Source organism: Terrapene carolina, unplaced genomic scaffold (assembly GCF_002925995.2).
Source record: "Terrapene carolina triunguis isolate 2854851 unplaced genomic scaffold, T_m_triunguis-2.0 Scaffold374, whole genome shotgun sequence".
Classification (NCBI taxonomy): Eukaryota; Metazoa; Chordata; order Testudines; family Emydidae; genus Terrapene; species Terrapene triunguis.
The window spans coordinates 17,748,038-17,764,390 of record NW_020664725.1 but is presented as its reverse complement, the minus strand read 5'-3'; the positions used below and the strand labels follow the sequence as shown (position 1 = coordinate 17,764,390).

General features: G+C 45.7%; 2 protein-coding genes across 4 annotated transcripts in view; both read right to left on the bottom strand.

Moving 5' to 3' along the window:
- ATP5MG (ATP synthase membrane subunit g) overlaps window positions 1-237 on the bottom strand; it is an 8,285-nt gene extending 8,048 nt beyond the window's left edge. The window contains exon 1 of the mRNA XM_026657941.2: window positions 87-237. Within this exon, the coding sequence (XP_026513726.1) occupies window positions 87-150 (64 nt within the window). The 5' untranslated portion in view covers window positions 151-237. The remainder of the gene's footprint in view (window positions 1-86) is intronic.
- A 1,735-nt stretch (window positions 238-1,972) lies between these two features.
- Window positions 1,973-16,353, bottom strand: part of UBE4A (ubiquitination factor E4A) — a 29,703-nt gene continuing 15,322 nt past the window's right edge. For all 3 annotated transcript variants that reach the window (XM_024207284.1, XM_024207288.1, XM_024207287.1), the window contains exons 11-20: window positions 15,731-16,038; window positions 14,600-14,732; window positions 12,370-12,557; window positions 10,642-10,742; window positions 10,400-10,513; window positions 8,517-8,691; window positions 8,203-8,383; window positions 7,150-7,297; window positions 4,864-5,021; window positions 1,973-3,232 (exon numbers count right to left, since the gene is read on the bottom strand). In XM_024207284.1, the coding sequence (XP_024063052.1) occupies window positions 3,094-3,232; window positions 4,864-5,021; window positions 7,150-7,297; window positions 8,203-8,383; window positions 8,517-8,691; window positions 10,400-10,513; window positions 10,642-10,742; window positions 12,370-12,557; window positions 14,600-14,732; window positions 15,731-16,038 (1,645 nt within the window). In that variant the 3' untranslated portion in view covers window positions 1,973-3,093. The remainder of the gene's footprint in view (window positions 3,233-4,863; window positions 5,022-7,149; window positions 7,298-8,202; window positions 8,384-8,516; window positions 8,692-10,399; window positions 10,514-10,641; window positions 10,743-12,369; window positions 12,558-14,599; window positions 14,733-15,730; window positions 16,039-16,353) is intronic.

Here is a 16,353-nt window from a genome sequence, read left to right as displayed (position 1 = left end):
CCCTGGGGCAGGGCCGGAGCCCGAGAGCCGGTCCCGGGCCGCGCCGCCCGCAGGAGCCCCGCTCAGACCCCCCGGCCCGCTCTCACCGCTCACGAGCTGCGGGCCCTGGGTGGCGACGCGCTGGACCAGCCTCTGGGCGGCCTGGGCCATGGCGGAACCGGCGCGGGGCAGCTGCAGCGCCTGAGGAAGAGGAAGGAGCCGGAACCTGAATGTCACCTACAGCAGGACCCCTAAGGCCCCCGGCGTCAGGGCTGCCCCGGTAGCGCCTCACACCGCCGCCGCTCGCCACACCCCCAGACGGCCCGTGCGCACTCCCAGCCCTGCGGGAAGGGGCGGGGGGCATTTTCTTCCCCGTTCAGAGGCAACATTTTGATCAGGCGCCTGCCGAAGACACCTATCGGCCATGAGCGGCTGCTCACGCGCAACGCCAAGCTGGTCTCTTCGAGGGAGCCACAGCAGCGCAGGCGCAGACGCCTCCTGTGGCCGGTACCTGTCCCTGCCCACGTGCTGCAGCCAGCAGGGCTTGGGCTGCCGGCCAGGCCAGCGAGCTGACGCCTCAGCCAGGCGGTGCCTCTGGGCAGCCCCCCCCCACCAGTTCCGCCTGCAGCGAGAAACTCCATGGACAGGTTCGCAGCGTTTGCACGAAGCAGGCCATGCGGGTACCACGAACACAGGAGTCAGCCTGGGAAATGGCTCCTGGTCACCCTGCCTCAGCGCCCTCTCTGTGACAGGACTGGCCTTAGAATGGGCTGGGGTAGGCTTGCCATTAGCTTTCCAAAATGGACTTACCAGCAGTGCTTTTTTTGATGTGCCTAGGGCCGGGGTGGGCAACAGGGAGACCACAGGCCACATCTGGGCTGCCAGAGGCTTTTGAATGGCCCCCAACATCTTTTTATTTAACTATTCTTTTTTATTATTTTCTCTGGAGTCTGGACCTTGACCAAGAAATTTGGACCTTGACAAAAAAAAAAAAACAACTGGCTACCCCTGGCCTATGGGATATGATTTGTGTGCATGTCAGCAAAGCCAAAACCTATTGGAAGAAAACCCTCTGCCTTGTGCACTGCCAAAAATGCCACTTCTACAAAATTGCTTGTTGGGTTACAGCTTTGGGATTAGATCCTCCTACCAAGGCAGCCTCCAAAATGCTTGTCCCCCTCTGGAGGGTACTTGAATAATTTAAGATTAAGTCCTACCACTTTCATGATGTAACACTCTCAGACTCCCCCGTTTCTTCCCAGTTGTGTTCTCAATGGCTCTAAGGCATTTGTAACGAACCTATATCACGGCCATAGCTAGGTAAATACTACACCATGTTTAGTTTTAGGAGAGAAAAATTATAGCAAGTCTCAGTGACCATCTTGGTGAAGTCCTCAGAACTAGAACACTGTTGCTGGGCTGGAGATAGCCACCACAAAAATCATGTTTCTTATTTTTCTGCCTTGTGCCTGATGCCCTGGATAGTTGTCCCTGTCGTACTCCCTTCCTCCCAGCACAAAACCCCCTCTTCCCACAAGCTGAATAGTAAGCCTACCTCATGCGTAAGTATAACTAACCAACACACACCTGCCCCTCAAGAATAAAACATATATATTAAATTATTTATTTAGGCTCAAATTCTGGTATTTCTAGGTTTGCATGAGTGCACATACATATGACCCTCAGGGAAGAAGCCTTATGTTTAAAGGTCTTATCTAGTAGACTCATTTTAACGGATTCTTTAAGGTAACCTGCACAGTAAGCCCAAGCTTCACTCTTAGTTTTCATTATAAAAATGTCAGCTGTTTCTGCACTTCTTGTTGCAGACATGTCCCCAGTAGAAGGGTATGGTTATGACCACAGCTGGGGAAAAATCAGCTTAATACTGTATACAACAACAGAGATAAAGTGTCACTTGAGAAAGAGGAGTTATACTTGCCCCAGATCCCCCATTCAGAACAAGTTCATCTTAAGACCAAATATGCACTTCAAAGAAACTTGAAGCCTGACATTTTTATTGATAAAGCATGTGTCTAAGTATATATACATACTGGATACATATTAACATGCACAAAGTACAGTATAAATGTAGGCAGGATTTATAGTGTACCTGTATGAATATGTACACAGTCTATACACAGACAGTGCCGTTTCCAACAGGCTCTCAAACCTAACAGATGATCATGACTAATTAAGGTTAATTTAAATGATGTGGAGACTCAAAGAACTCCGATTAGAGAAGAGCTTGTCCTGTGTGTCTGGATAGGTCGAGTTTCTGCATGGTTGCCCCTTGAGCAAAACAGCAGGTATTGTCCCCGACAGCCAAGTGAGAGGCTTTTCTAAAACCAGTATCATGTTTTTCCAGCATGACCTCCCTAGTCCCAGTGAGAGTTTTGTTATAGCAACGGCTAAATCGTCCAACTATCCCCAAGAGATTCACATCCAACTTTTATATTATCTTCTAAATGTTTTGATTTCAGTGCTGCCTCATTGCAATGTACCATGCTGAACACGAACCCTTGTACACAACCAATATTTACAGACAAAATTGCATAAGAGAACCTCTTCCATCCTCGCAAGCCTCAAATTTAAGAGCTACTGTGGACAAAGGCTTTTTTTCACATTAAACATCATATGATAGAACATTACATAGTTTAAACAAGTCTGGAGCCAAAGCAGCAGTAACAGAGAGGAAACTTCAGTCACGAGGAAGAGTTTTTTGGTGGTGGCTGACAGCCACTGAGATGTGTGACATGACAGTCATTAGAAACAGTGAACACTGTGAACAACAAACAACACAAGAAAATTAACCAGTGGCCAACAGAGCAAGAAGGGACTTAGGATTCCTGGGCTGAGAAGCTGTAGTGCAGTTGAGGTTTCTGAGATTATTGAGACGTCTTAATGGAAACAAAAAATAGAAGGGGATAAGAGGAAGGGCCTAAGCAAGAGGCTCCAGGTCTAGTGGCAATGCACAAAATGCAATCTTGGGTACAGAGCATATGGTAGCGCTGATTCACAGGTTCTCTGGAGCACCAGCCATCATCTCGGCAAGGGGATTTCGCTCTCTTGCAAACAAATTATTGTTCATTTGTGTCAGGATGTTTTTTCATTTGTTCATTTCAGTGTGTCCTCCAGCTGCTCCTTCTGCTTTTTCCGCTCTGCAAGCCACTGCTGGATCTTCTCTTTCAGTTCTATGTTTGGTCTGATCTGGTCCATAGTGAGGGGGCTCCGATTAAAAGGATCTGTCTGGTCACTATAAGAGAGAGAGAAAGTCAAGGAGACTCATTCTCTGACAGTACTGTCCTATGATTAAAAACTGATGTTACAAAGCCAAGAAACAGGGAGCAGAGACAGGCACAGCCCCTGGTTCCATCAAGTGAATCAGACCTGCCTGTGGACAATGAGCCACTAGGTGTAATCATTAGGCTTCACCCAAACATCCCCCAGAAGACTGACACTTCCGAAACGACACCATCACTCACATCATTCTCAGTGCTACATTTGAAGCTAAAATTTCAAGGAAAGCAGAACAGGTTCACACTAAGCTTAAGTACCAGAGTATACAACAGTACTTTAGGAAGAATTTAAGCCACAACCCAGATCAGTTAGCAAACCTCTGACTCTTAACACATAGAAGATGATTACTCAGAGACAGACTGAAATATGCTACTATTTGGATGAAAAAAGCAATCTCCTATACTCATGCTTTATTGGAAGACATTTCTGGATTTTATCTGTACTCACTAAACTGTCCAACCTATCCACTGACTTTTGAATAAACCAGGGTGAAACAAACACCTGCAGTTTTCCCAATGTTGAAATCACCTTTAAATAAAAGAAAAAAAGTCTTAATAATCTCCCCACCCCACCCCTTCAATCTGTAGGCCTGAGCACCTCTCATATGCTTTATTCCATTAAAAACACGAGAAACAATCTGGTCTGTGCAAATCTGGACATGGATCCAACTTCTAAGTTTCAAAAAGCTGAATTCCACAGGGTCCAGGGCACACAAACTGCACACAGCTAGATAAATGGTTAGCACTTTAGAGAGACAGATGGATTAGTCTGTTCCAAATATAACAAAACTAAGATCCTAGACTCTGGAGCAACTGTGGGAAATTTGGAAAGGAGAATGACTGTATGCATGCATGGGGATGTCCACTCCGTCTTGCCTGAATCTCTGAAAGCAAAAACACTAACCCAGGGGTCAGCAGTCTTTCAGAAGTAGTGTGCCGAGTCTTCATTTATTCACTCTAATTTAAGGTTGCGCGTGCCAGTAATACATTTTAACGTTTGTAGAAGATCTTTCTATAAGTCTATAATATGTAACTAAACTATTGTTGTAAGCAAAGTAAATAAGGTTTTTAAAATGTTTAAGAAGCTTCATTTAAAATTAAATTAAAATGCAGAGCCCCCCGGACCAGTGGCCAGGACCCGGGCAGTGTGAGTGCCACTGATAATCAGCTCGCGTGCTGCTTTCGGCACACGTGCCATAGGTTGCCTACCCCTGCACTAACCCCTCCCCACCAAACCCTTAGTGAATCACTAACTCCTCACTCAGGCCTGGTCTACACTAACCCCCCAAGTCGAAGTAAGGTACGCAACTTCAGCTACGTGAATAACGTAGCTGAAGTCGACATACCTTACTTCGAACTTACCGCGGTTCAGACGCGGTCCACACGCGGCAGGCAGGCTCCCCCGTCGACTCCGCGGTACTCCTCTCGTTGAGCTGGAGTACCGCAGTCGACGGCGAGCACTTCCTGGTTCGATTTATCGCGTCCAGACCAGACGCGATAAATCGAACCCGGAACTTCGCTTGCCCGCCGTCGAACTACCCGGTAAGTATAGACCAGCCCTCAGACACAATTAACTTTTCTTGAATACCTGAGGAGATGCCTGGCTATAGTTGACCTATCCACGGTGACTCGGGAAGATGGCAGCATCACAGGGTCAGACATTAAAGTGCTCATGATAGGATCAAGGAATTCATCACATGCATCTGCATAGGTCTCCTCTTCCTGCTGCTGTCGGTCTGCAAGAGACTGGTAGATACATGCACAGCTATTAACACTAAGTTTTGCAAAGCTTTGTCAAGCAGCTCAAGTTTGCACATTCACAAAGGGGTGGAGCCTAGCAATGCAGAAAGTCAGGCGGCACTTCTCACTCGCAAAGTACCTAGCAGAATGTGTCCATGCACATAACTGGATGCTCTACCAAACCTTTTGGTTTGTATCCAGACCTCAGATATCAGCATGGCTAAGAAACTGCAGGAACCCAGAGAACACATCACAGCTATGGCATGCAAATAAACACTGGGCACACAGCTTTGTTTCTGCAAACTCCTGAAGTCTAATCATTCTTTAATTTGCATAGTTACAGTTGTTAAAGTATCATCAGAATGTAAATCAGTTCCTGGTTTCAGTTTCAGACACAGCAAAAGCATCAAAAATATAACTATCTATTGGAAGACAGGAATTGCCAGCCTCCCCTTGGCTGGACAGAAGCCTCTTAGGGCAAAATTGGGGGTGGAAGCTTTTAGGAGCATAGCTATCGCTACTGACCCGCATCATGGTTGGAAGAGCATTGCTATCACTACTGAGCAGCATCATGGTTGTAACTTTCCATCAAAACCTGCGCTGAAGCGGAGACTGACTATCTCTGCGGGGGTTTCCAGAAGCTGTTACAGCATACTGTCTTGTCTAGGTAGACTAATCTCTTTGCATCAGGGATCATCTTTTATTGGTTTGTAAAACACCGTGCATGTTTACAAAGCTACGTACACATATTACAAGCAGGGATGGTATTTTTAACTTATTGTTCAAGTTGCCCAACACTTCACATAGTAAGACACTGTTTTCATTGCTTATAACTTTGCCAATCTTGAACTGTTTGGGCTGAAATTTTACATGGCAGGTGTCTGCCTCAGGCTTAATTTATTTTGGAGAATTTCAGCCATCTCCAAGAATGAAGCTACGAAAATAAGTTGTTATGCCCATGTTAAAATATTCTGGCAAACTTTTCTTTTAAAAGCTCAAGCACTACCATACTTTGGAGAGGGGACTTGAAATTTGGCAAGGGGCTGGCCTGTGTATCAGGGAGGTGCCTTTTGCCATCCTTGTGAGAATCTGCTCACACTTGGCCTTGGGGAAAAATTGCAGTTTACATATGCTCATTAGAGACTTCTTAGATATTAGCAACTAAATTCCCAGAAGATTCTGTCTGCACTGGGCGTGCTACAGCCTGGGTCTGAGCAGGAATTTACTCAAAACGGCGGCTCTAGGCTGCTGTGGGCTGTGCAAGGTTCGGGTATGGGAAGGAAGAGGAGAGAGTCTGTCTCTCCTGTGCACACAGGGTACATCTGCACAGAAATAAAAGACTCACAGCATGGACGGCCCGGGTCAGCTGTATCAGGCTCTGGGGCTAAAAATTGCTGTGTAGACGTTGAGGCTCAGGCTGGAGCCCAAGCTTTGGGACCCTCCTGCTCACCGGGTCCCAGAACCCGGGCTCCAGCCCAAGCCCGAATGTCTGCACAATGATTTGTCAGCTCTGCGAGCCTAAGTCAGCTGACCCCAGCCAGACGTGTGCCTTTTATCCCTGTGTAGACATAGCCTCAATGACCCTGCTGCTGCTGTCCAGGCAGTGAGCAAGAGGAAGCTGCCTACTCTGAATGCAAAGGGGGACGAGAGATAGACCCTGTAGAGGTCAGGGAAGCAGACTGACACAAGGAGGATGGGGAGACAGACTGGAGGGGAGAGGGAAGCTGGGAGTCAGGGTGTGGGAGGAGACTAGGACTGGCTACCAATGGATGGGGAAACAGGAGATAAATCTGACAAGAAGCCAGGATGCATGCGGGTGGGGAGAAGTGGGACTGCCAGGGCAAAGAAACTGCGAAATGGAGTCCCGGGACAGAACGACACTGTGAATGGATGAGGAGCCCAGGGAGGTATACTGGGACTGGGAGCAAGAGTGAGACTGAAGAACGTGAGTGGGTGTTGGGGGGGAATCACAATTGAAGACAAGGAGAAGGAGAGAGATAAATCAGATAAGGAGCTGAGGGGCACATTCAAGAACTTTCATAGTAAAATATGAATAGAGAACTCTGCTTAGAGGGACCATCGATAAATGGATGAAATCACCAACACTGTCCTCCTCCCCTCTTACTCCTCTCACCTTGATCCGCTCAGCCAGGTTACTGAAAGCCACTATCATGTTGCCAGGCTTATTGATTTTCTTTAGGACTCTGACTGTCTGAGCGAACAGTGTCGGCGAATAGGAGCGCCCATCCTTGGGCACCGTGGCACAGAAATTCTCTTCATCGCTGAACCACAGTTGCAAAAAGAAAGAGAATGTAAGAGTTGACATTTGTGAAAAAGGGAGTGATTTGCTAGGCTGCAGAGACATCGACCCGCACAACAGCTGAATTACTTCAGTAAACATATACAGGAGATGACAAAGTGAAAGAATAATAACCATAACAGCTAAGTCGTTTCCTCTAGCCGGTCTCCACACTGGGATAGGCTTTACACTAGCTACAACCATATTTAAAAACTCAGCTACTGCTGTCAGGGTTGTAGGTGTTTTCCCTTGCTAGTGTGGATGGTTTGGGGGTGGGGGGGTGTTTTAAAACGCTATTATAAAATGTGTTATATCCTACCAGGGACAAGGAGCCAGTGTATAGCATAGCTTGGCTACCATGATTTTCAAAAAAAAGACAAAATGAATAAATCAATAAATCGCAACATACAAAACCACCACACGACACACTGGCCAGGGGATTGTGAGAGAACTCTGCTAGACACCATCAGGTTTAAACACAATCACAGCTAGCAGACTTCAGCTCCCAGTGTAAACAGAACTACATATATCACATGAAATGGCATTATACTGGCCAGATTTCCTAGAGAAAAGTCTGCTATACTTAATATACAGACTCTCCATTATTCGGAGTCCCTCTTTAAAGTCAAACATTTATTTGCTCAGATGAGGGGTGGTGGTTTAAAAACAAGTTTTAGAACCCAAAATAATTTCTGGTTGGATTTATGCTGACTGCAGTCAACTCAGGAGAGAATTTGGTCCTCAGCAGCATCCCGCTAATGGAATTACCAAGATAAATACCCAGAAATAATTTTTCTTTGCCATCCCAGCAACATGAATCCATTGTGTAGTGGGGTCCTATTTCTCCAGGACTCCTGCCCCGCTGCAGCTTCTCACACCCTCACATACCCAAGGTTTAAGTAGATGTTGCAGATGTCAGAAACAAGCTGCTGAGGTTTGAAGTCAAACTCGCTGAAATCCTTGACTTTTAATGCTCCCATTTTAGGACCAACCAGGTGCTGCAGGAAGTAGTTCAGCATGGAGATGATGCGCTCAGCAAGGAAAGGGTGCACAAACAGGGACTTAATCTCTGGAATAAAAGACAACAGCTCTCTGAGCATCAAAATAAATCAACCTTTCTGCACCAATCCCGTAAACCAGGCAAAGCTCTCCCCACCACTGCCACTCTCCGATTCCCAGCCAGCAGGATTTGCTGTCCATACCCGAGGTCAGAAAGGCCAGGGTTCCGATGGTTTCATTGGACATGATGTTGTGGAAGCGAGCCAGCTGACCAAACATTTGCAGACTGGACTCCTTCTCCCGACGAGCCTCCTGGGACAGGTTGTCCCACTCACCACGGTCCTTCTCTATCTGCTGAACTTTTATTTTACTGAGGTACTGTAAAGATAAAGCAGAGGAAGTGAGCAATGGTCTACTTAGTAAACCTGGCAAGCTCAGAATGCTTTCATCACCTCTCAGATGGGAAATCATTCCAGGAGTTCAGTAGGTCTCGGGAAGTCTCTTAGACGGCAGATGTGCACATCAGAGAAACATCACTACAAAATTAGCAACCTCAGGAAAGAGGGCCTGGGTTGAATTGGACCATGGAGGCACTCCTCTCTTCCCTTGAGGGTAGGTTGAAGTCACTTGACAGAGCAGTTTTGGGGAAGCCTTAACTGCTGCTGCCTGTGATCAATGTAGCTTGTAGATAAACAGAGGATTTAAGTCTAAGTACTTTCAATTGGGTATTTGTCACCAGCACCAATTACACAAATAAACCAAAACCAAGAAAGGAAATAAATTAACCCAGAGTATCAGCTGAAGTTCTGGGTGCCAGGCACAACAGAACCCAATTTACAGACTGGACCTCTCCTCTGCCATGTCAGCACAAGTTCTCACGAGCTTCCTACCACCAGCAGAAGCGCTGACTGATAGATTCCAAAGAGAGTTTAGTTCACTGCGGCTGAACAAGAGATCAGCAACAATTACATGGGGCCTCAAAAAGGATCAGGGAAACTAGGAGAGAAAAACTGGTAGGTGGGCGGAGAAGGATTGAGTAAAGGGTGAAGCAGATTAATCAAGGATTTCATTTCTTGGGGTTAAGTAAGATTCAGCCATAACACGGAAGTAACTTTTAAGTTTCTTTGCAGCTGTGGATCTCTTTGTATTCCCGGTGATGTAGTGAACCTCACACAGCAGAGCTCCAGGTCACAGTAAGTCCCACAACGAGCCAACTCTGTCAGTGACAGGAGCTCTTCTCTCTGAGTTTACACAAGGCTCCCACGGCCACATACGTTTAACAAACAAAAACACAGAACATTCACTTAAACCACAAGCAACATTAGGAAGAACCTATAAACATTCAAGCAGGTGGGTTACATCTATGCTGCCTGGCTCATCTGCTAGTCCCCAGGCCCACACTTCCACCATGGGACATACAGCTGAGCTCTCCAAACAAAGGGCCCTTTTTATAGTAGCAAGAAGCAGCTCCAAAAGATGTGGGTTAGAAAATAATCACACGCTGGGGACAAAGAAGTTCATCTGGGTCTGATGCCTTGTAAGCCCAAAGGACAAGGCTGTCTTGAGACAGCAGCATCTGTTAAGATAACAAGGCATTTGCAAAGGAGGCCAGAGGGATTTGGTAATCACAAACTGCAAGAAGACTCACATGAGCCAGTTATAGCTCAGATAAGCAACAGGTAGGCTTCCTCACGACTGTGCCAATGTACTTCAGTCCTGACCTGAAAAACCTTCTTTTGTTTTGGCTTCCTCCCTCCCTCCAGCCACACCAACCCAATACTGATCTTGGTCTGCAAGAGCCCTGGGGTTCTAGTCCCAGGTCCCAACACAGTTCTGCCAATGTCCTTCAATCATGCCCTCCAGCACCTCTCACTACTCCACCTCTTGGTTTCTCCTGAGCAGACTATCAATCTAGCTGAACTCTGCCAAACTGCTTGAAAAGCATCTGATGTAGACACACATCACTAGGAGCTAGGATGAGCCTAATTTCACTTGTGATATAGGTCTGGTATTTTAATCAGCCATCTCAAACACAGGAGCTGTGCCTGCTTCTGGTGCCACAGCTAGAGCGCCTTCCAAGCCCTACCTGTATGGCTTCATCCAACAGGAAAATGGCATCGTTCATGAGCAAGTTAAGGAAGCGTAGGAAGAGAGGAGGGTTCATTGCCTCTAGGTTTTCCGAGGCATAATCAGCCAGACCCTACAAGTCACACACAGAAATGATGAGTTAATGCTCCACCACAGTTCAAACTTAAGGACACATAACTCAACACTTAATACAGCATTGTACAAACCAAACAAACTACTGACGTGTTTATCTTAGCTTACCTTTATACTTTGCCGGTATGAATCTGTCCCCCACATGTACCTGAGAATGGGATACATGGGTCGACGATAGTTAAACTTCTGCTCAAACTGATGTGGATCCCCTAAATAAAAGCAAAAGGGAGAGGAAGTTTCAATTCAGCAGCAAGAATCGGCACTGTATTTTTAACCTCTCCACAGTTCACACTTAGCATCAGGCCAGGGGAGAGCAACACTTGCTCACTTCCTTGAGAAAACTCAAAAGCTGACTTCCCAGTGCAACCTGCTCAGCAAGGAATAACTTTCACAGCAGGTTCCTGAAACACAGCCAAAGTCAGGAAGCAAGAGTCAACTAAATGCTACTTTCAAATATAAACTTGCTATTATCACCGGACTCATTGTTGCATGATCTTTTCTTGCTATGCAGCTCCAATATTGTATAAGCTTCACAGAGCCCAGGGACTTTATTTTATACAGACTTTACATGCACTTGGAGAGTTTTACCCAACTAAAGCAACCGGTCTGGCTCAGTCTGGGGAAGATGACAGGACTCTGACATCCGAGAGGTTCCTGTACTATTTTAAAGGAGTTGTTAAAGTTAACAGGGGAGATAAACTGTCCTGATTTTGAGGCCTCTTTACCTCAAAGAAACAGGAAAGAGGCCAACGCTAGTGCCTTTGAAAGTAAGAGAGACTTTTAAAAAATGACTGGTACATCAGATGCTTTTGCTCCATTTTCCCTTGGAATAAGCATCCCAGTTAATAACAGTATCTTGGGAGTTTACTGTGTTTGTGTTGTTGAAACCACTTCCCTGGCAGTGGTTTGCAATAGCACAAGTGCTGACTGTCAGCTCACAGGAAGCAACCAAGTTGAAGCACACAGCATCAACCACCCCGCATCAGACAAAGGGCTCAATCCTGTTCCTATGGACGTCAGTAGCAAGGCTATCACTGACTTCAGTGGGAGCTGGATTAACCACTAAGCATGTAAGGCAAGCAGTGCTGATTCAGTCTACTGAGCTGCTGGATACCTCTTAGGGATGAGGACCCTGAATAAACGATAATTATGTTCGAGCACAATGTCAGGATATAAAATTAGTGTGCAAGGGCCAGTCGAATGCAGAGTTCCGGGTCCAGGAAACAGGGGCCAGAAATGCTGTGGAGGCAACATACTTAGACTCTGGTTGTGAGAGGAGAGGGGAGCAGCTCTCCTTGCTCCGTAGTGATTCTCCCTCTCGGACTGAGGTGATCAAGAGGGAGAAGAGAATCCTGGCTGGGATGGTGGCTGGGATGTAGGGCGGTAAGAATACAAATGTGTCTGGGGGGGGGGCTCTGAGAAAAGCTATCTATGGAAGGTCTGTGAGTGTGGAAATGTGCTCATTTCCCCCTCAGCTGAGCAGGCTCATGCTGAAATCAATGTGAGTTTTGCTGTCTTCAATGGGAGCAGGATGGAACCCCTAGTGGGCATGGCTAGATAAGTACGTTAATAGACCTGATTAGACCGTGAAATGTAGCTTTCCAGAGCATCTATTTTCCTGATATGTTGCAGTTTTGCATGTATCAGCAATTCAAAATAGCTGCATTTTTGCTAAAGTGCCATCTGTCTAATATGGTCTAATGGATTTGACCAAGCCTGAAAAGATTAGGTTTGGTGCACCACTGTCAATAGAACAAGGTATGTCAAAGCATGCAGACATCCTCCCACAGATTCTTCTCAGGGTAAGAGACAAAATCCCTCCCCTTCCCTGTTTACCTGTAAACTCAATATCCACAAAGACCTTGATGAGTGCCTCTGCAAGATGGGCAGCGTGGTGGTAGGAGCAGAACACTCGCTCGCGATGGAACATGCTGGAGACAAGTGGGTTCTGGACCTGATCTAAGTGAGGCATCACTGCTTCCAACACTTCTGCCAGCTTGGCTCGCAGGTGAGGATTCTTCATCCTGGAAAAGAAAATCCGATATAATAGGGCAGTTTAGAGCAAAAGGGGAATTTGACTGACCAAAGAGAATCCCAAAGATTGAGGCCATCCACATGGGGAAGGGCTGGCTAACACCACTACACTTGTGCAGCCAAACTTCTGACATAACCTGACCTACCACTTGCATTCCTAACAGCATGCCATGGTCGTTCTCAGTCACTAGTGGTTAAACCTCAGACAGAAGGGTTACAAAGGGAGTGAAGGTTGAAGCTTTTGGCCTCATCCCTCCTAGAACACACTCTCGGTGATGCATACTACTGCACATTGTGCTTGCTCATCAGTTGTGGCTCTTCTGCCCTAGCCCAAATGTGTTTTGGTGGCAAACATTCTGTTATATCAGCTATGTGCTGAACCTGTCTAATGCCTCTGTCTCCTACTTATAGAACAGCAGAAGTATTTTGAACTTACAGAGTGCTCTTACTAATATATCTGAGAGCATTCAGCAAAGGTTGGGTAAGCATTATTGTCCCCATTATATAGGTGGGGCACAGGGGTTTAGTGACCTGTCCAAAACTGCAGAGTCAGTGAAAGAAGTGGGAACAGACCCCGGGTCTCCCAACTCCCATGCTGGGCAGTTGCAAATAGCACCCCAGGGAGAAGATGGAGTTTACCTGCTCCTGTTGTTGCCATGAATATAATTATGCACACACAAATATTAACAAATGAATAGCATGAACACAGTGTACACAATGGTATCTTACCACAAGGATCAATAACTCTGGTCATAATTTTGTTCAGTGCTTAGGCAACAAGCACCGAGGCAACAGATGTCTCAGAAACAACTAAAATAGACCAATCTAGACAACCCCTATTTTGATCATTAGCAAAACATCCAATTGCAGAAAGCAGGAAATTTCCCAAATCAGTCATGAACATAAAACAAAATCTCCATTTTTCAAAGACAGCACAAGTTCTACTGGGTACCTGGGGCCTGGTTTTCAAAGGTGCTGAGCACTTGCAGCTCCCAGTGACTTAACTTGGAATTGCAAGCGCTCATTTCTGAACATCTGTCCCCTAGTGCCACAGCAGGTCACTAAGGTTATAACTCTCTCTAACTGGCCCAGCCCTTAGTTGTAATGTTCTTTACCCGCAGCTGAACAGCAACAAAAAGGTGCAAAATTATTTCCTGTCTTTGGAAATAAAAATCTGGTTTGAAATTTCTTTCAGTCTGACCCTTACAATCAAAAGCCCCAGTGATCAGTGTAAGTGAGGGGCAAAGACATTAGCACCAATGGATTCTGGAAAGTAATTTCTGATCCCTAGCCAAGCAATCACAAGTGGTGCTCACCAAGCCCAAGTTCCGCTGTACACACACACAATACCTATTTGTTTCCTTGTTTGAGGCATCATGGTAGTAGTAGAACAATAAAAGGAAGTATTTTTCAGGTGCTTTTCAGATAGATGGAGATGTGCTGACCTCATCTGTTACATGTAAACACACTATTGTACACACACTCACTTGCTTCTGCAGAAGTGATAAACCAGACTACCCCTCCTGATGCCCCAGCACTCTTCCCTACAACTGTAAATGCTGTGAAAATCCCCCCCTTTTTTTTTTTTGACACAAATATAAAACACCTGATTGTGAAAACAATTTTGGGAGACGTACTTCAGCTTCCTCCTTCAGGGGACGTATGGGGAAGACCGGGGAACAACATTTAATGGAAATGCAAGTGTCAGGCATTCCATCGTGACTCAAAGTTCACTAACAACCAGTTGTAACTAGATAGGCTCCCAACATTACAGTTAATTTGGCTTTAACAAGGAACTAAATGCTGAACTCCCATTTGTGCCTTACATGAAGCCCAAGTGCTTTGGGGTAAAGTTCTTTGCTTATTATGCCTCTCGTGGGTAAAATTCTTGGCTATTGCTCCGGTAGATCAGCTGAGTCATTAACGTTTACATCAAACCTCAAGACACCCCTTATGATTTTTACTTGTTTGTTTCTCTCTCTGGATGCTTTGCAGTAAATGTAAAAGGACAAAGGGCTGGAAACTTATCTACCTCTCTACATCACCCGTGAAAACAGTAACAAAGTGAAAGACATGCTCCAGAGAGTCTGCAGAAGTCTCCAAGATGTCATCAGCAAAACGCCGCAGGAAAATGAAGAAATCACCCAAATTATCAGCAAAGAATTCTGTGAACAGAAGTCATAAGTATTAGTGTCTCCTCAGGAAGTTCCTTCAGGCACTCTTTTCTATCCTTCCCTTTATGTTTCCCCCCCAGTGCTTCTAATGGTGATTAAAATTAACATGGTTGTTTAATGCCAATGAACAAATGAAGCAATTATTGAGGATGCCAGCACAGCCTGTAAAAACTGTATCCCTAGACCTAACAGGAACAGCTTGTATTTACCAAAAAAAAAAAATACAATTCGAAAGGATCCCCAAACTGATACAATTTACTGTATACGGAGATCACTTCACCCCACCATGGAGGCAAGTCACCTTTGGGGTGAAATTTGGTAGCTGCTTAGCAGTACATAACTGTAAACCACAGCTGAAGGATCCATATCCAATTGAAACTGCAGGGGAAATGTTAGATGAGTAATTACATTCTGCCTAAATTGGAATTTGGCAGGATATTGGGATTGGACACTTCAGCTCGTACAGAAAGTGCCTGATACTTTTAAAAGGGGCCAGGACCTTAGTTTGTCTCATCTGCAAGACAGCACTTCCATCAGTACAGTGACCCCTGTCAACAAACAGGGGTGTTGGTTCAGCGCTGACACAGAACAGCGCTATCTAAAATTCAGAATTTCCATGGACAATTCCCATGCCAGCACACATCCAGCCCAAACCTGGCTTAGCTTGCACAATCGGTTTAGAATCACAAGTTTACGCTCTCAGTCATTTCTATGATGCTCATCACTTTGTCATCTGCACTCTTGAAATTTTGGAGCAGAACTTCACATTGTTTCTGTACAGGGCCTACAGCCCTGATTTTGCAAGGTGTTGAGTTCCTGCAAAATGCAGGCACTCAGCACCTCTGAAAGAGTCAGGCCATATACTGTATATATAATGCAAACTGAAAAGGATACTAAAGTAATTTTAAGGTGAGAAGTTGCTTGGCCCTCTCCCTTTAAAGGTGTGTTTGTCTTAATGAAAAGCAGTGATCTTGAGTGATCTCATTCACCTGGTACGTAAGCCAGTGCACTGTGCTCCACGACTGGCAAAGGGAATGTCAGGTCTATAGGCTCAGTCCCTTGGTTTCCTATAGCCAGCTGGACCAGGAGAACTGCCATGGACACCTGCAAATTCAGGCAGTTCTGTAGCATTTGTGGCTCAGTCACTGATGTTTTGGTGGAGAGATAGACAGTCATCAGGCGTTCAAACTGCTCCCGCAGACTGTCTGTTGCAGGGCTGGAACTTTGTTGAGCCTCTCGCCAGGCTACTTGCAGCCGGTGAAGGCTTTGGTTTATCTTTACCATCTGATCATGCAACCTGCCCACAAAACAAAAATGAGAATACCAGAGACTAGATGAAAATAGATTTAATACATATTGCCCACACAGCTCATAAATGTGCACCTACTTTTACCCTGCCTGTGTAATACTGAGTGGTGTTGTGCAGCTGGCAGAAGCAGCTGAGAGGGCAGAAAAAAGCAGGGCACAGTACCAGCTTTAGAAACTGCTCCATTCCATCTGAATAAGCAGAAAGAAGGATGTAACTGAGTGAGCGTTATTTTAATCCACTGTCCTCAAATTATCCCCCATGAATAACACTGCCTGGTGGTCTGCCGAATGGAATACTATCAGA